General features: G+C 37.7%; 1 protein-coding gene across 1 annotated transcript; it reads left to right on the plus strand.

Moving 5' to 3' along the window:
• The first annotated feature begins 493 nt into the window (after window positions 1-493).
• hfm1 (helicase for meiosis 1) lies at window positions 494-22,205 on the plus strand. The gene is made up of 41 exons (XM_075484274.1): window positions 494-564; window positions 661-776; window positions 2,108-2,408; window positions 3,588-3,913; window positions 4,326-4,367; window positions 4,474-4,544; window positions 4,648-4,780; window positions 4,985-5,136; window positions 5,228-5,305; window positions 5,759-5,914; window positions 6,012-6,212; window positions 6,790-6,878; window positions 7,003-7,046; window positions 7,594-7,695; window positions 7,866-8,011; window positions 8,134-8,228; window positions 8,349-8,482; window positions 8,587-8,634; window positions 8,795-8,875; window positions 9,005-9,096; window positions 10,837-10,943; window positions 11,025-11,072; window positions 11,165-11,262; window positions 11,348-11,482; window positions 11,691-11,776; window positions 12,233-12,316; window positions 13,548-13,705; window positions 13,881-13,984; window positions 14,809-14,994; window positions 15,112-15,177; window positions 15,303-15,427; window positions 15,853-15,935; window positions 16,036-16,121; window positions 16,235-16,606; window positions 16,982-17,304; window positions 17,336-17,589; window positions 17,718-17,820; window positions 17,994-18,142; window positions 18,308-18,345; window positions 21,685-21,775; window positions 22,119-22,205. Exons 1-40 carry the CDS (start codon window positions 494-496, stop codon window positions 21,744-21,746), a joined length of 5,145 nt encoding a protein of 1,714 aa, XP_075340389.1. The 3' UTR covers window positions 21,747-21,775; window positions 22,119-22,205.
• The last annotated feature ends 319 nt before the right edge of the window (window positions 22,206-22,524 follow it).

Consider the following 22,524-nt stretch of genomic DNA (forward strand, 5'->3'; position numbering starts at 1 on the left):
GATGAAATATTTGAATTTGAAACATATGCCTTCATCAAACATGATCTTAGGAACATTATTTATCTTGTTGCTTGGTTCATCAAGTGGGCTGTACTCTTTGTATTAATTAGAATTCATTGCTTTCATGTCAACGGCAAATTATGATTAGCTTACGATATAAAAAGCTAAATCTAGCCTCTTTCATGTGTACAGAACTGTAATCTAAAGGGTATTTTTATTAAATCCGTAAAAAGTCCATCCATGCATTGCTTAATTATGGTGTTATGACATCATTAAGAGGCTTATTTTTACATCTGGGGTCATGAGAGAAAAATATATGATAAACCCTTGTTTGTTCTTTGTTAGTCTTTGCCACACAAAACGTCAGTAAAAGCCTTCAAGTGTGCAACATTTTCATTTAATTTTCAGATGTCTCCAATCAGGAGCCATGGTAACCCAATGACCTGATGCAATTTTTCCTTTAAATGTGTGAGTGCCTGTATTATCTGAAGGGATGTTGGAGGCCAATGACTGCACCATGTCCTTGGGCAGCCTGTTTTTTGAGAAACCCATTGTTCATAGGGTGTAAGTATTAATAAAAGCACCACATAAACCTCCACTCACCTTTCTCACTCAGCAGAATAAATGTTTTTTTTTTTTTATCTGAATTGTATTTGACAGAAAACCACTGCACAAGGAGGACAGTCAATGGCAGTTGAAAGCTCCTCCACCTCTAACTCATATTCCTTCTACCCAGTATATGCAAGAGGAGGCGGAGTCTCTCTCAACCTTATTTGGTATGTTGTGCTCTGAATAAGAAAACATTGTTTACTTATGTACACTACTTAGTATTAGGCCTAAATTGAACTATGTGGCTCACTGACTCTAATAAAGTGTTTCTCAATTCCGGTCCCGGACCCACTGCACTGCATGTTTTCGATGTTCCCTCCTCCACACCTGATTCAAATGAATGGCTCCTGATCAGGCCACTGCAGAGCTTGATGACGAGTTGATCATTTGAATAAGGTGTGCTGGAGGAGGGAAACATCGAAAACATGCAGGGCAGTGGGTCCCGAGGACCGAAATTGAGAAACACTTGAAAGGTCAATTTTCCTTTACTTGACCAGGTCCTGTCTTATGATATATTCACGTTATAATCAATATATTTGAATTGGTATATTTCTGGCAGAATTTTTAACCTCTTTAAAGGAGACTCTCTTTTTTTTTCTCAAGCCAACACCATTTCTTGAGGTCTTAATGAAATATCTGTCACATGCTTTGGTCAAAATAACACAGAGAGACAGTACAACAGCTCCTTTTTCATCCAATAATTTACACCTCCAGTGAAGCAGATTATTTTTAGGGGCGTGGAGTGACCCACTGGACTCCAGTCCAGCCCTTTCTTCCTCAGAGTCTGCCTCTTTGGAGATTTGTAATTATTGCGCATTATTACTGTATGAGGGCGCATACAGTAAATAGTTGAAGAGCTAAGACCACACATCAAACTGATGGAAAAATACTTGACTTTTAATTTTGTTTAAAAAGAAATTAATTTTTGCTTGTTTTCAGTTTGATAGTGGACAGCTCGTAGGCCACCGATCTCTATTTTAGACAGTCTCATCACAAGTCATGTGTTGATCTGACCCAAATTATTAAAACATGCACTGCAGAAGGTAACAGAAGTTGGCTGGTTAATAACAACATCTTGAGCACACTTTGTAATTCCTCAGACATACGTCGACTCCATAAATCCTGGACTTCATTGTCTCTTCATTCCTCTTTGTTTTGTTTTTAGTTGCAACCATTAAGAACGGTTGCCTATGTGGGCAATGTTTCACCGATGTTTGTTTTTGCAACTGCAGTTACTGGTGCTATGCTTGTGGGGAATGCAGTCACAAACGGCACTTAGAAGTCAGATTTTCTTGTTGGTATTTGCTTGTTGGGGCAAAACAAAATGCCAGGGTTGTGCTTTTTCAGAGTTTTTGGGTATGTAGGAGCTTCAGACACCCAAGCTGTGCTGTGAAGCACAGAAAAACATGACTTTTTAACAGGTTTTTAACATGTTGCCTTTTAAACAGTGAAGTTAAAATAAGTTAATGAAACTTTCCCACTTCTTTATTTTCCACAGATTACGCACAAAAACCCAGGACATTACAGCCTCCTTTAAAAGGATCAGATGGTCTTAAGGTCTCATTTTCAAATATAAATAGTTCTTACGGTTTTAACAATGGTGAGACAGAGATTGAGACTCAAGGTGGTAGCAGGAGCAGCCCCAGCGGATGTGAAAGCCTTTGTGGGGGTGAAGGGTTCAGGGATGGTGGCTTTCAGAGTAGCAGAGGTGGAGATGAAAACCTGCAGGACTTTGGTCATACAGCCATCAGCAGACATTTGTGTCTGGACTGCAACAAAAGCCCACCTTTGCGGACAAGGCAAGTGTTACTCATTTATCAGATTGATATTGTATGACTTTGAATTAAAGAGGGTGTGTACATTGAATCCAGACATTTCCCCCATATCAACTAATTTTATTTTTTACAGTTAACTGATGTCCGTGTTTAATTGCAAATGGCTGGCATGTAATATGTGCGTAATATGTGGCCATAAAAAGCCTATCACTGTGGATTGTTTTCCAAGCATGCTCAATCAATTCAATTCAATTCAGTTTTATTCATATAGCGCCAAATTACAACAAATGTCATCTCAAGGCACTTTTATAATACAGTCCAATTCAAGCCAATTGGAATTCAATTAATTGTAATCATAATCCAATCAAATCCAATGAATTCAATTCAAAATTAGTCCAATTCATACATACAGTTTAATGTATCCAATTCAAAAACAATTTCCTAGCTAAGGAAACCAACGGATTGCACCGAAACTCCACCGCAACTGTGGAGAGAAATAACTCCCTTTTAACAGGAAGAAACCTCTGGCAGAACCAGACTCGGCAAGGGTGGCCATCAGCCTCGACCAGCTGGGGTTTGAGACTACAGAAAAGAGGGGACAACAAACACCATAACACAATTCAAAGGATACCTGTTGAGACAGGGTAACACAAGTTAATGACAACAATAATACCAAATGTACCTAATGTAATATTAGGAAATAAAAGGGAAAAAAGAGAGCAAAGTGAGGAAAGGTGTGACATAAGAGGCCCCTCAGCAGGCTAGGCCTATAGCAGCTTAACTATAGGATGTTTCAGAGTCATCTGAGCCATCCCTAACTATAAGATTTATCCAAAAGTAAAGTTTTAAGCCTAGTCTTAAAGGTAGAGAGGGTGTTTGCTTCCTGGACATATACTGGCAGCTGGTTCCACAAGAGAGGGGCCAAATAACTGAAGGCTCTGCCTCCCATTCTACTTTTAGAACATGCAGAACATTATTCCGGCTTGCTGAACCTAACAGGATTAATGTTATTAACTATGTAAAACTTGCATTTCCATTTTTCCAAGCTTTTAATGTAGAGTTTGGGGGTTGTTGTGCAAGAGTGCAAAAGAAAAAAATTAAATGGATGCTTAATAGCTTAATAGGTTTGCTTTAATAGCAGTAGTTTTCCTTTTCTCCTTATCCAATTTTCAGTTTCTTATTTCCTACTCCCTCTTACAACAGCTTGTTCAAGATTCCAGCGCTGACCAGTAAAGGTGACTTGTCAACCAAAGATGACCGCAGCAGCAGCCAGACAACATCCGGACCTCAAACTTTTCTCAGTCAGGTTGCCATGACGACAGTGCCTTCTTCTCTTCAGCCGCCACAGGCGACAGTTGGCCACACAGCTCTTCCTTTCCCCTTCAACCCCCCCCTCTCACCCCCTCCTCTGGGCTCATCTGTAGCAAGTGGCCGACCCCCGCAGCAGGCGCAAGGCGCTGAAATGAAGGACAAGGGCACAAAGAGAGCTTTGGTTCCGCCCATGACGCCTCAGCCGTTCCACATACAAGGTTCTGTGCCACACAGACACAGACAGGCACTGTGCTCACTGTTAACTGCTGTATCAGATATGACTCACATAGCTTCTGCAAAGTGTTGTAGCTAATGAAAAATGCCCAAGACTTACCATGCCTCTAGCTCCCACAATGTTTTTGGGTGTGATGAGGTGAAATTAGGTCCACTAGCTGCTTCACTGTAATGAAACGTACTGCTCACTAGGTGATGAACAGACGAAGCAGTAGACAATAACAATAGAGATCCTTTTACCTCATTGTAGCTGTTAGAGAATACTTGTAGTGTGCTTGATCAGAATACCGCATATTTTTTACCTTCACAATCTGCTAAATTAATCAACTTGGAACTGAATCAATAAAACTGACAGAAAAAAAAGGTCACCGAATGTTTGATTTGCTTAAATTTTAGGGTCCTCTGGGTCTGGAGTTTTGAGACCAGTCTCGGAAATTCGTATCCTTTTTGTTGTTGTCGTTTGAGCATGTCTGAATTGAGCAAGAATGCTTGGAATCCATTTTCACAAGTTTGCAGGTTTGATTTCCTGAAATATGCTACACAGCGGTTAAATTCAGATCCATCTTCAGTGAGTTTCCCTATTTCAACTATGTTCAGTCCAAAGCGCTGGATGATGTAAGGATTTAAAAAAAAAAAAGAACGTTACAGACACAATGCTGAGGAGTATAAGTAACATTGTAGTTTTTACTGTGTGTGTATGTTTATGGTTTATTCACAGGTTCTTTACACAAATAAGAACTTCGTGGCATGTGCTCCTACTGGATCGGGTAAAACAGTACTGTTTGAGCTGGCCATCATTCGCCTGTTAATGGAAACACCAGAGCCGTGGAAAGATGTCAAAGCTGTATATAGTGAGCACATTTTACAATTGAGTATAAGCTGTTACCACTAAAGACAGTCTGCAGAGGCTACACATCTAAGTGTAATAAAACTTTGGGGCTTTCAACAGCTTTCCTCTAATTTGCCATACAGCATTCCCAGCGTAGTATGCTTTTTAAATGAATTATAGACTGAAACTGTTTCTCCTAGACAGACTTGTTGTTTGTTCTCATCAGTGGCTCCCATCAAAGCTCTCTGCAGTCAATGCTTTGAGAACTGGAAAAAGAAGTTTGGTCCTCTGGGGCTGAACTGCAAGGAGCTGACTGGCGACACAGAGATTGATGACTTCTTTGAGATTCATGACTCCCACATCATCCTCACCACGCCTGTGTGTGATACTACTCAGCATCTCTATCAAACAAGCACAGCATAAATTGAAGAGAAGGAATTGTGATTTGAATTTGATTTAATTGCCTTAGGAAAAGTGGGACATTATGACAAGGAAGTGGAAGGATAACTGTTTGCTGCAGCTAGTCAGGCTCTTCCTCATTGATGAGGTCAGTATTTATCAGATATTCTTCTCACAGCATCACTTGTAAATTTTAACAGTCCCTAAAGCAGTTCCTTAGCATCATGTTGGGAGACCACTTTGACAAGGTAGATGATTAGCCTCTGATCCAAGCATTTTATTTCACCCTAGGTTAGCTATTGAAAATTAAAGCACATCCTCATCCTGGCTTAAGTATTATGAGAGTGCTCAGAGGTCCGAATTGTTCTCTTCGAGGTGAACTCACTTGTTTTCTAAATCAGCTAATGGAGCTTTCAGCCGTTATGGTTCTGTTCGCTGGAACATGCTGTCACAAGAACTCTGCACTATACAAGTAAACTTGATTAGACTATCATTAAGATTATACAATGACAGAAGACTGGTATGCTACATATTAGATATGAACCGGTATCCCCTGTCTTAGATGTTTCCAAAGATAACTGGAATGAAAAATGTTTTGCAGGTCCATGTGGTGAAAGATGCAACTCGTGGTGCCACCTTGGAAGTAGTGGTAAGCAGGATGAAGGCAGTTCAGACCTATAGAACATCACAGAATCCAGAGGCAGGCCTCTCAATGAGATTTGTGGCTGTATCAGCGACCATACCCAATATATATGATGTAGGTACCCGAGAGCAAGAGTTCATCTGTTAGCCCTGTATCTCTAGTGTATCACAGTAGCCTTTGGCTGATTCTTGAACTGCTTGCCTTTTATTAGATAGCAGATTGGCTGTCAAATGAGAGCGGGCCGGCCACGTTTCTGAATGTGGATGAGAGCCACCGACCAGTGAAGCTTCGAAAGGTGGTGCTGGGATTCCCCTGCAGCCCAAACCAAACAGAGTTCAAGTTTGACTTGTCCCTCAATTACAAAATGGCCAACATCATCCAGACTTACTCTGACCAGAAGCCAGCACTAGTGGTGCGTGGAAAAAAATTATTAGTGCATAGTTTTGTCTGTTTTGATGAAGCTACTGAGTTGTCATAGATGTAAAAGGAAGAAAAAGAAAAAAGAATCAAGTCCATGTTTTATATTGTTGAATATAGCAACTTTTCACCCTGATACCATAATAGCCTGTACTGAAGTGGGCTGAGGCTGTACATAATAACACCAGTTCACCTGGAAATATGATGGCACTGTAGTGCAAACCACAACATTTTCTCTGACCTGACACACCTGTAGTGAACTTTAATGGCTGATTAAAAATGAGCCATGATACAAAAAAATCATGGCAGAAAAAGCCTCTGAATACCCAACGGCATTGATTATTTACATGGGAACTCGTGCTATTAAGAAGGACCGAGCCTCTTAGAGTGCACACCGTGGCATCAGAGTGAAAGTGTCTTTACTCTTATTGTAAAAATTGACTAAAACATGCACACAAAATAACTTCAGTAGTAGACTTAAGGTTATGGATATGATTGATGACCAATTTGGATAAGTTTTCCTTCTAGTACATTTAATTTGATCTTATTTAATTTACATATTTTTTGTGTAGTTCTGCTCAACAAGGAAAGGAGCTCAGCAGTCAGCTGCAGTTTTGGCCAAAGATGCCCGTTTCATCATGAGTATTGAACACAAGCAAAGGTGCGTTTCTTTCTTTTCACAGTGCTGTGAAATATGCAACTTTAAACACTATAATTTGTAAGTTCATCTTAGCGCATTCTACCATTTGTTCTGCTGGACTTATGAGATCTGCTTCATTCTGCAGGTTGATGAAATACGCAAACTCTGTTCTGGATTCAAAACTAAGAGGTAATGCCACTAGGAAATTTTAAAATCTTTTTTAAAAGACATTATCACGGTCATTTACCGTAATAGATGCTGTACCGTATGGCCAAAAGTATACGGGCACATACTTTTGATAGAATACTGTTTGGCTTTAGTGCTTTTTTTTTTAAACATTTGGAATTTGCCCTTTGGTTTAAATAACGTTATGTCAATAAATATGTTACAAGAAACCTATAACTTTGGTCCGCAAAAAAATGCTGGTTTGAGTTTGGTTTTAAGAGCAAAAGTGGTCTGCACAGAGCGCTGACCTCAACTCCACCCCACACCTTAAGGATGAATTGGAACCGGAGGCTCTGCTTTTTTGCCACAGTGAACTGCTTGTGCTGTTGTGGCTTAATAATAGAAAAATAACATGCAGTCACATTGTAAAATATTTTATGTGCCTAAAAAGTTGCCCGATGTACATTTATAGCATGAGACCTGCAGCCGTGTAAGTCCAGACCTAGTGAGACAGCACATATTACTTACTGTCACATGTATAATAAAACTTTGTGTTGTGCTTACCATTCAGATCTGGTGATGTTAGGAGTTGGTTACCACCATGCAGGGGTTGACTTGTCTGATAGGAAGCTGATAGAAGAGGCCTTCACCCTGGGAGACTTACCTGTACTCTGTGAGGCCAAATCCAGATTTAAACAGGGCTGTAAAATAATTTTATGTCCAACAAACTAAAGGGTCATTATCGACAATTATTAAACTTCCTATTGTGTGACATGTATTGAAAAGAGACTACTTAACTGAACTACAACTGAACTTGTGCTTTGTGGACTTTTCCTGTCCCAGTTACTACCAGGACTCTGGCCATGGGCGTAAACCTGCCAGCTCACCTGGTTGTGATCAAATCCACGATGCAGTATGTTGCAGGTTCCTGTGAGGAGTACAGCGAGGCTGACATGCTACAGATGATAGGCCGTGCTGGACGACCGCAGGTAAGAATGCTATTTTAACAGAAATTTCTTTGGAATATCTAAAACATATATGAACTTTTCAAACAATGATGGATGTTTGAACATAGTAGCTTCCTTGTGTCTTTCATTCTTCCCTCCTCTAGTTTGATACATCAGCCAATGCAGTGATCATGACTAAGTTTCAAACCAGAGACAAGTATATGAAACTTATGAATGGAATAGAAATCATTGAGAGCAGGTAGTGCAACCAGTGTCTTTTTTTTATTCCCCTTTGTCACTTTCAGTCTTAATGTCACTCTCTAACACATAAATTACACAAAGTAGAATTGCATGAATTCACAGTATAATGTGTCCCTAGCTTACATAAACACCTAGTGGAGCACCTGAATGCTGAGATTGTTCTCCAAACCATCAGTGATGTCAACATGGCTCTAGACTGGATACGATCCACTTTTCTCTACATCAGAGCCCTCAAGAACCCCATACACTATGGTGGGAGCCCCAAACCCAAATCAGATGCCAGAATTAGTGTCAGCATTTTGTATCAAAATGGCTGCCTCTTTTGTCCTTTATTTAATGTCTTCGCTTTTTTTTAGGTTTTTCTGTCAACTTGGACAGATGTGGTATTGAAGCGAAACTGCAAGGTAGGCAATAACTGTTCATCACTCCTTGATTAGCATGTTATTGTTCTTAGGATACTCTATTAATTCATTCAAACTGTACACAAACTTGCAAAGACAATTTTGCACACTGCTGAAATATTCCAGTATTGAAGTTTGATTTAGTTTATCCTGTCCCCTTTAGAACTCTGTCTGAAGAACCTCAATGCACTGTCCTCTATTGATTTGATCAGTATGGATGAGGACATCAACATCAAGCCAACAGGTAGAAGGTGGTTGCTATGAATAGTTATATCTAAATATATACATTTCATTGTGGGTTATTTCACTGTGTGAATGAAATCTTTTGGATATATAAAACTATGAAGTAGTTCATCTTCTTTGCTCCTGACAGAGGCTGGCAGGTTGATGGCAAGGTATTGTGTTGCCTTTGACACCATGAAGCAGTTCAACGAAGTAGCTGGCACTGAAACCCTGTCTGATCTGGTAAGCTGTATGTATCAATGTTTTTGAATACAAATGAAGGTACTGTGCTGTAAAACTCTATTCTTTAGTATTAGGCTGAAAATAAGTCCTGTGGCCAAATGAACACTGCATTAAGATTTCTGACTAAAACTGTCGGTATGCTCAAAGGCAGACATGCATACACAATCTATTCACCAGATTTATAAAGCCGTGTGTACGTATACTCCCTGAATTTGTCATTTGCAAATCAAGACATAGTTTGCACCACAACTAAACTAGACACAATACTAAAAGGAACAGTAAAGAGGTAGCACTGTTTTACCAAATTACCAAATATAAACTTGTCAATGAAGCAGAGGAAAAGGCAATTTGCTTTATTTGCTGATCTCAGTTCTGTTTTAATCACAAACAGAACAAAAACTGACAAATTAAAAAGTAACAAGTATTCAGCTCTGTAAGTTCAGAGAAGAAATAAGAAAAAAATATTTTTAGATCAGCTTCCAAAACACACAACAGCTGATGGATCACATCAGGGTCATGATGGAGGCCTGGAAACTCCTGTTTTATCTGCAACAGATGAACTGTACAGTCTGTACACTATACAGTTTTGCTTGGAGATGCTCGGCTGAGAGTCACAGATGAATCATGGTATGTTTGCTATTTACTTAAATAGTTCCGTGGAAGCCGATGAAACAGTCTTGAGCCAGAAATTAAGACTCCAAATATTTGTTTTCTCTTAAAGTTTTGTCAGAGGTCTTCTTTTTTTATAGCACCCACAAATAATTTGACTAAGAGTCTGTTGTGACAATGAGAAACAACATCAGAAGAGAAAACACTTTCTTACTGAGCGAGGACTGTTTTGTTTTATGGTAAATTGTGGGTTGTATTTCTGTTTCCACCTCGTGTTGTTTGATGCATGTTACACACAATTTTTTTTTACTGACACTTCATTCATGAGAAGAGAAGGCCTTACAGATCGAGAAGTTTGAAGAATTTGAAAATTATTATGGATAAAAACAGCAACGTTGCTGGAATTAGAACAAGAGAGGACTGTAATCACAAAGGGGTTTTAAAAAGTTATGAATCAGTAAAGGATCAGTAAATCAGTTAAGAATCAGTAAAATTATGGCACATTTTATGTGTGATTGATGTGAAACTCTGTACATGAATTGCTCCAAAGCAGGTTATGAGATCAGCCTAAGTTACCATGGTGATCTAACCTGATTAAGAGAACCACTTTTGTGGTCCTTAAGCCTATTTACATGACAGTAGAGAAAAAAATATATTGTGTTACTCATACCAAAACAGGGCTTTTAAAATGCATTAAAAAGCATGTCAGTTTGAAAGAAATTGTGCAAAATCGAGCTTCTCAAAACTTGACTAACACACCAGGATAATGAGGTTGGGCGTTAAATCACTCCTGCATATACGCTCAACTAAACTCAAATGGACATAGGTTTTCTGTACATGTTCCAAAGTTCCATCTAGTTGCATCTTTTTGTAAAGTGTAAGTGTAAATCAGTCCAGACTCATTCCCAAAAAGACTGGTCTCAGTCACACATTTTTCTGTTCCTTTAGTCAGACGGTTTATTGGGGCTCAGCATACCTCACTAAGCTATGAATCCTGCTTCTTAGTACACCCCTGTGGGGTCAGTTTACTCTTGATGTGATAAATTTAATGAGGGAGATGTTTTTATTGTTAAATGTAAAGCATTGCAAACACAAATCTACTCAGATTATAAATCTGTTCTGTGTGTGCAGATTGAGCTGATGTCGAAGAGCAGAGAGTTCAGTGACATTCAGTTGAGAGTGAATGAGAAGAGAACCTTGAACACTTTGAACAGGGATAAGAATAGAACCACCATCAGGTGAGACATTTATAGGATCAGCAACTGTGCATACATCATCAGTGGACATACACTAATTTAGATTTGCCTGTATTTTTCCAGAATTCCCCTCAGTGGAAAGATCAAAACCAGTGAAATGAAAGTGAACTGGTAGGTTTAGTTATAAAGCACGTTGCTTGTGAATCGTTGTTTTTTTTTTTGGACTCTCTGTTGCACATGAAAACATGTTTGTTCTCTCACAGTTTGATTCAGGCTCATTTGGGCTCAATCGCAATTCAAGATTTTGGACTTACACAGGACACAGCAAAGATCTTCAGGATTGGGATGCGCATCAGCAAATGTATGTGTGTCAGATATATCAAAAGGGAAAGAATGTTCCTTGACTACACTGTTTTAAACTTTAGATTGTGTTTTGATCCCAAAAGGCCTGTCGGAGTTTCTGATTCAGCGTTCCAAGACTGGTTTTTTTGCTGTGCTCAACTCTCTGATGCTGGCTAAGTGCTTTAAAGCTAAGCTTTGGGACAACTCACCTTATGTTTCCAAACAGTTGGAGAAGATAGGTGTGCGCATTACTGATATTTTGCTATATACTGTACATAGCTTCATATCTGACTACATTACAAAAACAGAATTTTAGTCATTCTTGTCAATTTTTGGTTAATGCTCTTCATTCTACATTAAGTAAGCAATAAATATAATATATTTTTTTTCTGTCAGATGCAAAACGGAGTTTGTATCATTTCCTGTTAACACACTGTGTGTTTTTAGGCCACACTCTGTCATCTGCGATGGTGAATGCTGGACTCAATACTTTCAGCAAAATAGAGCAAACCAATGCCAGAGAGCTGGAGCTGGTCAGTGTGTTTTATACTCTAAAGGAAGGCTAATTCTAATGATCAAAGCACTGTATTTAAAGATTCAGTGGGTTGTTCTGTGGTAATGTCTACATTTTACCCTGATGTTATTGTATTCAGGACTGATAATAGACATAACCCTAACCTCTTTGTGTCATTTTGGTTGTGCAATGTCTTTTGATTCAACCTTTTAACCGCTCAGGAGGAAGTTTCACCATCTTACATGTTTGCTTGTAGTTATTTTTACCTCCGCTCTATGGCACGGCTTCCCGGACATCGTGCAAGACTGTTGTACATAATTTTTTAATGGTTACAAATCAGAAAGTTAATGTTAAGCTCTTTCCTGAACGTTTTGCATATGGTGTGATCTGTCCAACCTGCAGAAACAGATGACAAAATCCAGAATCATTCAAAGCAGCTGGATGTAACTTTGGCAAACTTTGTGTCCTTATGCAGATAGTCAACAGACATCCACCGTTTGGAAACCTAATCAGGGAATCTGTTATGCATTTTCCAAAGTATGAAGTTAGTCTACAGCAGGTAAATGTCACTGCAAACATTTATTTATCAAATAGATAAATCAATTTGTATTTGTCATACTTTTGTTTACTTATTTATTTATTTATGTAGGCTTCATGTTCTAATCTAATAATTCATGTGACATTTAATTTATTCTCTTAAAGGGATAGTTCGCCTATTTTGACATGAAGCTGTATGACATCCCATACTAGCAATATCATTTATGAACATTGACTTACCCTCTGCTGCGTACTGTGAGCCGAGTTCCAGCTTCGTTTTGGCGTTAAATAAAGTAGTCCGGCTAGGTCTGAATTTTTTTCTATAGAACGATTTTGTGATGCAAATGTATTACTCTTTTGAACGCATATTTTTTTGAGAAGCAAAACGCTTTATTTTTTAAACCCCAGCCAACTAGCCGGACTACTTTTGTCAACGCCAAAACTCGGCTGGAACTCGGCTCACAGGACGCAGCAGGGGGTAAGTCAATGTTCATAAATGATATTGCTAGTATGGGATGTCATACAGCTTTGATGATGATGATGGATTTTATTTATAATGCACTTTACATTCTTCCGAACCTCAAAGTCCTACAGAATATGAAAAACAAAAAAAACAAAAAAGCAAGAAAACAAATATCAACTAAGGAAATAGAAATCAAGAAATTATTAAAACGTGAGGACATGTAAAACCAAAGCAATCATGGAAAGACTTTACTAAAAAGGTAGGTCTTAAGTCCTCTTTTAGCTTTGTGTCAAAAGAGGATAACTATCCCTTTAAACTAAAAAAAATCAAACAGAGGGACAAGATTAAAATTACGATATTTCAGGCATGAAGAAAAAAAAGTCCAAAAAACATATATTCCTGCATTGGTGAAGAGAACCAATGACCCCTTTTCTGCAAGGGAACAAAGAACTTGAATAACAGCCTTCCTGCTGAATCCTCTTAACGGTGTAGAACTTTTTGTTTCCCCCCAATATCCCAGTTTCATCATTAGTGGTCTTGATTCTGCTAAATGTATCCTTAAAAACCTGGAAACTGTATCGTGGTTTTTAAGGGAGTACTATAATGTGAGCCCACTGAAGAAATGTTTTTTTGTCATACTTTCTAGATGATATATGTCTGAATGAAACAGAAAAATGGAAAATGCTTTCCTCAGATAGATTTTTTAAACAGATTCATTCCACATCTGTAGTGAACTGTATGCACTGTTACTTCTATTCATCTTTTTTACTGCTACTGTTGTATTTTGTAGCTTCCAAGGTACAGCAGTACCACTGCAGAGATTGTGGTTAAGGTGAACCTAAAAAACCAAGCACAGTTACTGTCCAGGAGAACAGCTCCAGACCATCACTATGTCTCCCTGATCATCGGCAACTCGGACAACGCTGTGGTCTTTCAACAGAAAGTCACGTGAGAAAAAAAAATTGTCCCATTCCCCCAAGTTGTTTTCAGTTACTTAGTGTTATTTTACCGACTCTCTTGTTTTCTATAATACAGTCTCCCAAACAGGACTAAATGTTGGGTAGACAGAATCTAGTTTGAGAACATGGTCTGTTTTATATCAGCAGGCATGTTTGTTTTCCAGGGATTTGTTGCTGCTGAAGTGTGGAAGCTGGTCGAAGAAGATAGATGTGGCCAAGGCTTCAAATGGAGATGAGATCAGTGTCTATCTCATCAGCTCAGAATACGGTGAACCATGAAAATCCCTAACATTGTAGCATAGAAATCTCATTCCAAGCATTCAAATTTTTTTTGTATATCATAGAGCAACAGATGTTGTGTTGCTCAGGGTAAAATTGTCAATTAACTAGTAGAAGTGAAAATTCACTGTTGTGCAATGCTGTGCTAGCTCTCATGTATCAAGTTTTTAAAATGTTTAATATCTTGCTTTGAAACATGTGCATAACTGAGAAACAAGGTATGGTCTGTCAAACTAAATATCTTTTAAAAAGTACGGGAATATATTTCCATAAAACAAAATAATATAATAAGTTTAAGATAAAAGCTCCTTTTAGTTTGACTTTTTTTGCAGTTCTGCTGTGTTTAAAGATACAATCTGAGCACTGTGTAAAATGTAAATGAAAACAGAATGAAATGATTTGCAAATATCAAAAAACAATATTTTAATGTTTAAAGTGAGACATTTTATTGTTAAATGAAAATATCAACTTATCTTGAATTTGATGGTACTCTGGCTTCTTCCCACCGTCCAGAAAACATGCATGTCAGTTAGTTGGTGACTAAATTGTCCCTTGGAGTGAGCGTGAGTGTGCATGGTTGTGTGTCTCCTTTGTCTGTGGCCTTGTGATGGATGACCCTGCCTCTCACCCAATGACAGCTGGTTATAGGCTCCATTAGACATTTTTTGTACATTCTGTTGTGAATAAAATACTGGTTTATGACATTTGCGAATCATTGCATATATTTTACACAGCGTCCCACTTTGGAGTTTTGATATATCATTGAATTTGGAGATGTTATACTGCACATTTTGGCCTTTTCCTTCTCTGCAGTGGGCCTGGACATCCAACAGAAGTTCGTTGTGTACTTTTCTGCAGCTAGGAAGTTTGGGACTGAAAATTCATCCAACATGAGAGACTTTTGTACTGGACAGAGACCACAGCACTCGGCTCTGAACCCACTGTCAGCAACACAGGCTTCAACTCAGAGAGAATATGCCTCATCTCTTAAAGACCAAGGCAATATTTTGTTGCTTACTACTGCTGATTTTGTTGATGCCACAATATGAAATCTTTAGATCGATGTAGTTTTTCTTAAGTGCCGATACATAACTTTTTTTCTCTGCCTAAAATCAGATTTGGGCAATATAAGAGAGTGCAATCATTTCTGCAAGAATAAGAACCTTTGTGCCCATGACTGTTGTGAGTATATTCTTCACTGTGTGTCACTTTGGGAAGTTTAAGTATCTAGCTCTGTAGTAGTTATCAAATTTGTCTTTTTTCCTTCAGTTAATTGGAATACTTACATGTGTATGCCCCCTCTGCAGGTAAAGTGGGTGTAACTGTTGGAAGGAAGCGGTCAGCAGACCAAAAATCCACTTTCTCCTCCTATTTGAAAGACTTGAGAAACAGGCGTGACACACTTGTACAGACCCCTGTCAAACGACTCAAGGTGAGCGAGAAAATAGAAATTGTATTTGCATCTTATATTTTTCAGTTTACATCTTGTTCTCTTAGCATTCTAGACTCAGCATTTATTGATTTACGTCCAATATATTGTGTTGCGAAGTGTACTTATGGCAGATTTTTCTACAACTTTAAATCCGCAAAGGCTGATGAGTCACTGAAAAGTCACCAACTGTAAAAAATTAAATCAAATCAAATATCACAGATACAAGAGTTTGTTTGCAGAGTTTGTTATGTATAATTATTATGTAGAATTGTACAAGCTTATCTGTGAATTGTTGTGTATTTCTCCTATTGCTAGTGCACAAAATGTGAGTGGCAAATATCATAACCAAGAAACGTACCTGCTTCACAAAGAGTCCATCTTTACTGAGCTGAATGAGTGTGTTTGATGTTGTTTTCATTCCATAGATGAAGATGAGTGAGGAGTCTTTGCCCGTCAGCATGCAGGAGTTTGCTTACAAACCCAAATCAATGCTTCCTCCTGTTTCCTGGTAACTGCGTTTTCATGTTGAAATGTTGACTTTTTAGAAATAGCAGAGACTAGAATATTTTCATTTGCCACTTTCAAATTTCGTTTTCTTTTTTTTTAAGGTGTGGAAAAACTTCAGATAATGACTTGACAGCTGATGACTGTGCTCAACTTCCAGACATAGTTTGCCTGAATGACTTTGACAGTGGTAAAGTAGTGGAATGATATGACATGTTATTACATAACATGTAACAGTCACATTATCTTAGTCTATTTAATCTTTGTCATTATTTTTAGATCTTCCCACTGTCTCTTTTCCAGATTTGGATGTCTATGTGGAAGATGTCCCCAAGATGATGGCAGAGTCTACCCAAATCCCTGCTGTACCACCTGCACATCATCAAAGTATTATCATTCAGCTTCTGTCAAACTTGATAACACTGCCTGGCCGAAAAAGTCACACACGCTATTATGTTGAACCTCCTTTAGTTTTGATTAAGGCACCCACTCGCCGTGGCATTATTTCAGTAAGCTTATACATCAATCCATCTATCCATTTTCTATACCCGCTGAATCCGTCGGTCGGGTCGCGGGGGGGCTGGAGCCTATCCCAGCGGTCAATGGGCGAGAGGCAGGGTACACCCTGGATAGGCCGCCAGTCTAAGCTTATACAATGTAACATAATTTATTTCCGTTAAATAACTTTCTGTCAGCTGAACAATATTAATCCCTACAATACATTTCCAGTGGGGGCCTCGTATCTGTTTGCCTAGTTTAAAAATCATTTTATTTATGCCAGACAATGTATATATTATTTCAGGCGTCAGAAAATAAATTGATCTAACAACAAAAACATTTGCCATGAAATGCCAACTATTGCGATGCTGTTGCAATGATTAAAAACGTATCCTATTTCCACAAGTGCTGTGGACTGTTTAAAATATATTTTCCATGAATAGAATGCAAAAGGGAAAAAGTTGACAGTTTTATTATTTTTTCTTTTTTCTTTTTTAATGTACAAAGCATAGCATTTGATTTTGTTCATCCTTTTTCAAATTTTGTATCCAGGTTCCACAGTGTGGGTGATCCCAGAAACAAGTGGAGCTCGCCGTAATTCTACAGAGAATCTGAGCCAGAGTGATACAAGAAACTCTGCTAAGTTCATGGGTTCCACTGCAACGTCAAAGCAGGGAACTGTCTGCGAAAATGCTTCATTTCCCCAAATTCCAACTGTCAGCTTTGATCTTGGAAATGAATGGGATGAATGGGATGACTGGGATGACTGGGGTGACTTTGTTGACGAGAACTTGCTGCATGCGAGCAAGATCTCATTAGCCCCAGGTGGAACTAATGCTGAACCTCAGTGTGTTGAGTACAACATGTCAGGTGCAGTGAACTTTGAGAATCTTAAATGAAAAAAAGGAGGAAAATCTGTTTATTCATTGTCACCTTTTTACATGTCTCAGAATCATTAAGACCTTATTCCAAAACATGCACACTGTTATTTTAAGTATCTGCATGATGTACTATTATTTTGGAATGTATCTGCACCATTCAATTAGTTATGACATGCATACATCTCTTTTTTGTGCAGCCCATGCCACTTCATCTGCACCAGTATTCATCAGTTGCTCACAAGCTAAACCCTGTGTAACCACTGTTACTACACCACTTAGGTGAGGCAAGAATTGCATGACATTTCACCCCCAGTTGAAGTTTCAACATTAAAAAGTAAATGTTAAAAGTAAGAGCAATAACAGTATTTTTCTTAGTTGACAACATCTGTCATATTTTTGGGGTTTAGATCAGTTTCAGCTGCAAGTCCTGTAATCAGAAAACTTGGACCTTCTCCAGTCAGTCAGGCATTCACACCACAAAAGAGAGTCACACTCGACTGGAATAAAAAGGTGTGTGCTTGTGTAACTTACATACTTTTTCTTTTTTGATAGGAAAGTGTCTCAATGCAGCTGCTCTTAAAAAGATTCATTTTAAATGTGTCTTGTTGTTGTTGTTGTTGGTATATGGCGTATTGTTGAACTACCTTGTATAGATGATGCGTGCTTCTTTTTTTTTTGTCCAGAGACCAGATGTTTTCTGTGAAGGGAACATAGCAAAATCACCAGAAAACCTCTCAAAGCAGCCACATGGGGCACAGGTTACCAGAAGGTTGGATTTCTTCTACACAATGAGTGCTAGCCCAACTGGTGCCAACTCATCTCTCAACAGGAGGTACAGGAAAATGTGATTATTAGGCTATTATTTTTGCTCATTTCAGCAGTTTCCCTAGTAAATGTGAACATTTTCCTATATACATCGCAATTTTACCAAAGTGTACTTTTAAATTATTAGTGAAAACCTTTTCCCTTTTTTCACATATTGTATGTACACCACCAGCAACAAAGAGGAGGAAGCTTTCCTTGGCATATTTGATGGCATATTTTAGGATTACTGGCTTTCATCTGACATGAAAGTCACAAACGTTCTGTGTTCATGCTTGATTTATTCTTTCCTATAACCTGTTTTAGTAAAAAAAAAAAAAAAAGAAGAAGAAGAAACCACATTCAATACTAGAGCTATGTTTTGATTTCTTGTTATCATTTGTTCCAACTGCTACAAATATGATTGTATTTATGTATGTGCTTATTTATTAATAAAGTCGATGTTCATTGGATGATTCATTGCAGTCTTGGGGAGTAAGTAATGCTGAGATAGTTTCCAAGTATGTTGGATCAGAAAGTAAATCTGTTATTGGATACAATAACACTGAAGTACAGTACAGAATACAAAATAAATAAATGGGTTAAGCTTGTTTTATAGTTGATGCGTCGCTCACGGCGCGCAACGTCAAAATGATGTATTTCCGCCTGGCGCGTAGTCGTGCACCAGTCAAAATTTGTAACTTGGCACATTAGTGTCTTTTCCAAAGCCTCTGGTTTATGTTTAAATTTAAAAAAATGTGAATTGCTAGCAATTAAAGATTGTCCAGCAAATGTTATTTGCAATATCTCTGTTAAACAAGAAGTTACTTTAGGACTTTTAATCTCTAAAGACCAAAAGTTAAGATGCTCCTCTAATTTCACACCAATTATACAGATAACCACAAATAAACTAAACCAGTGGCTGCTGAGGGACTTATCTCTAAAAGGTAGAGTATTAATTAATAAAGCTGAAGGATCATCCCGACTGACATATGCAGCTCTCCCCTTACATTTAGACAACAAAATTAGTATTAGTATTAGTAAAGATATTGACCTTATGCTTCTTAATTTTGTATGGAAAAATCGTACACACTTAGAAAAACTGTTATTATGAATAATTATGAATCAGGTGGACTTAACTTTTTGGATTTCTCTACCCTAAATAACACATTCAAATTTAATTGGGCTAAACACTTTCTTAAGAATCCAACTTCTATCTAGAACCTTATACCTTGTCAGGTTTTCTTGTGCTTTGGTGGCTTTAACTTCATTTTAAACTGTAATTACAATGTTGAGAAACTTCCTGTAAAACTCTCATCTTTCCATAAGCAGGTGCTCTTAGCTTGGATGATCATTTATAAACATAACTTCTTACCTCACAAATACCTTATCTGGAACAACAGAGATATTTTATTTAAAAAGAGGTCACTCTTCCTTGAGACTTGGGTTCAAAATTGTATCCTACTGGTGGCTCAGCTGGCTAATAAGGAATATAATGAATTCTGCTCAATATATAATTTCTCAGTTAGTCTCCAGGAATTCTCCGTGGTAATTGATGCTATACCCTTGGGCACCTTAATGTTGTTTAAAAACACTAACTATACTCTGTCTATTCCACTCACTGTTCCTGATCCAGCCGAATCATCTGTGGGAAAAATCAGTTTTTTACAGGAGAATGGGAAGAGCAATAAGAGAATACGCAGGTTGTTCCAAGAAAGTATCGTTTCTCATCCATTTATAAAATTTTATTGGAGCTTTTATATCCCGAATATCCACTGGAAAACTGTTTGTATGATCCCCCATAAATATTTAATTGTAAACAAGGTGAAGGAAATTGCCGCGGCGCCACTAAATAGCCGTCATCAACACCTTGCGCGAGCCATCACGGCAGTCACACGCTTGGTCACAATTCCTTATTATGGAATAATAGGGTTATAACTATCAGCAGGAAGTCTCTGTTTAAATCTGATTGGTATGATAACGATATATGTTTTATTCATGATTTGTTATATACAGATGGAATGCTGTTATCATACGATGACTTTATAAAGAAATATAAGATAGAGATTTGACGTAACGGTTAACAAGGTTTGTAAAGCAATTCCCATACCATTACTCAAACTTATCCATAGTACCATGCAGTATTCTTCAATCAATACTAGCTTGATCTCGCTGACAATTGATAATATATTGCTTCAAGATAAAAGATGTAGTAATAGATTGGTCTCCCTAGCATTTAAACAAAAAATATTTTGTAATTTTAATGTCAATAAAAGACAAGACCTAGATAATGCCTTTAAAAAGAAGTCATTTTCTCTTTATATGAAATATCCTCCTAAGGTAAAAGAAACCCATTTCAAAATGATATCTGATATATACCCCGTTGGAGATTTATTACATAGAAGATTTAAATTCGATTCTGATCCATGTGTCTTCTACTCCTCTGAAATAGAAACTACAGATCATCTTTTTTACACCTGTCAACATGTTAACGTTTTCTGGTCTGACATTCATAGTTGGGTCTCACTTAAAATTTCTAATATACCTTTTTTCACATCTAAGGACATTCTTTATTTCATGGACAATCTGAACAATCTGTCTCTGATGTCATTAATCTTGTGATCATAATGAGTAAATATTTTATTCATACATGCAAATGGAAAGATACGCTGTTTACTGTATTTCTAAACTACTTTGTTCAATATTTTAAATCACTTAAATATGTCTCTAATCCAAGCAAGAAAACAACTGTGATCTATCAAAGCATTGCTAAATCCTTGCTGTTTTAAATATGATGCTCAGCCCACGCCACGTTTGTTCTTATTGTACTTTTTTTCCTTTCTTTTTTTTTCTTCACGTTCGGTTTTGTAAACTGCAACACTGCAACATTACTTCCCTGACTTGTTTTGTATACAAGAGCTCTAATAAAGTTTGTTTTAAAAAAATAAAAAGTCACACGCTTGGTCCCTCTTTCCACTGCTATTGGTGGAGGCAGGGAACGCAGCTAACCACGTGATTTAGAATGATTCAACAACGCGAGATCTTTCTGACGTCACTTTTAGCGCGTAGTTTGGTGTTGGCGGAAAATAAATGGTAAAAAGTCTAAACAAAGTAATTTTTCGGATTCAGCCTGAAAGGGATTTACATATTTAGTACTTAACTGATGAAAAACAGCTTTTGACTATATGGCCAGTGTGTGAGACATTAATTTGCTAAACTACTGTCCTGTGCAACCACCTAAAGCGGTAAGTTTCTTCTTGTTTTGCTCAAGATGTTACGGTTAGCTAGCTTGACGGACTAGAACCATAACGAACTGTAGCATGCTAGTTTAGCTTTAAAGAGAAAGTAAAATAGCACTTATATTTATGTTAACTGTGTACGTAACAATTTTCTCGTTTATCCACATAGTTTTTAAGTAAATACAACGCTTCATGCCATGTTTAAAGTAGTCACTGTCAAATTACTTTCTAATACGATAATTTGACGATCAAAAATGGGATTTGCGGTGAATTAACTAGGTGTTGAACATTAGCGTTTCTTGTAAGATTTGGTTTAGATTTTTCTTGTTTTCAGATGGAGTTATCTCCTGTCTGCACCGAGGGAATCAGTACAGATGGATGCATGATCAAATCTGACAAAGCTAACAGGAAAAGCAAAGTCTCAAGTGAGTTGGGCTGACAATGAAGAAAGAAATATTTTAGTTAAGATCCAACAACACACAAGTTAATTGTATGAATTGTTTATTCTAGTTTAGGGATGTATTTGTAAGTCCATTGCCATTTATTGGCTCTCAGTGATTGCCAAATACAGTGGAGTTTGCTTTCTCTGTAAGTGGGGAATTAAAAAAGGAATACTAATAATAAATCTTAGCCTTTAATTGTAGTTTGATACCTCTGTTATAAAACGTTGGTCTCACTGTAACCTGTACTTTATACGTTTTTCTTAGCTGTGTTAATGTTGAAAAAACCTTGCAATTGCCGTAACATTTTTTTAATGTGAACTTACAGGGGATGTGGAGTTGGATATTGAGCTTCTCTACAAAGCTGTTCCTCAGCTGAACAAGGTTTTCTGCATCACAGACAAAATTGGAGAAGGTACATAGTTGGTTTTTTTTTTGTGTGTTTTTAAAGCATTTTATACTGTGACCATGTGCATGTGTGTCAACAGGTGCCAACCTGGATGGGTTAAAAGCGGAGGACAAATTTCTTGTGTATGACTGTATGCATGACAATAAATCTGATCTTATCTCTCTTATCTCTCATCTGTTTGCTCAAGAGAAACTTTTGATTTGACTTAAAACAGTTGTCACTTGTTCACCTTATTTAATTGTACTCGAGCAGAGGAGGTAAAGTTTTCATGACGTGTAACTGTGTGTCAGGTACGTTCAGCTCAGTTTACCTGGGTGAGGCACAG

The sequence above is a fragment of the Odontesthes bonariensis genome, chromosome 14, assembly GCF_027942865.1.
Source record: "Odontesthes bonariensis isolate fOdoBon6 chromosome 14, fOdoBon6.hap1, whole genome shotgun sequence".
Classification (NCBI taxonomy): Eukaryota; Metazoa; Chordata; class Actinopteri; order Atheriniformes; family Atherinopsidae; genus Odontesthes; species Odontesthes bonariensis.

What these genes read in the sequence shown, in the direction of transcription:
- hfm1 (XM_075484274.1), top strand. Translation starts at nt 494, where the DNA reads ATGTTGGAGGCCAATGACTGCACCATGTCCTTGGGCAGCCTGTTTTTT. An exon ending in CCATACCCAATATATATGAT is followed by an intron (nt 5,915 to 6,011) that starts GTAGGTACCCGA and finishes GCCTTTTATTAG; the next exon opens with ATAGCAGATTGGCTGTCAAA. An exon ending in AACTCATCTCTCAACAGGAG is followed by an intron (nt 18,143 to 18,307) that starts GTACAGGAAAAT and finishes GTACACCACCAG; the next exon opens with CAACAAAGAGGAGGAAGCTT.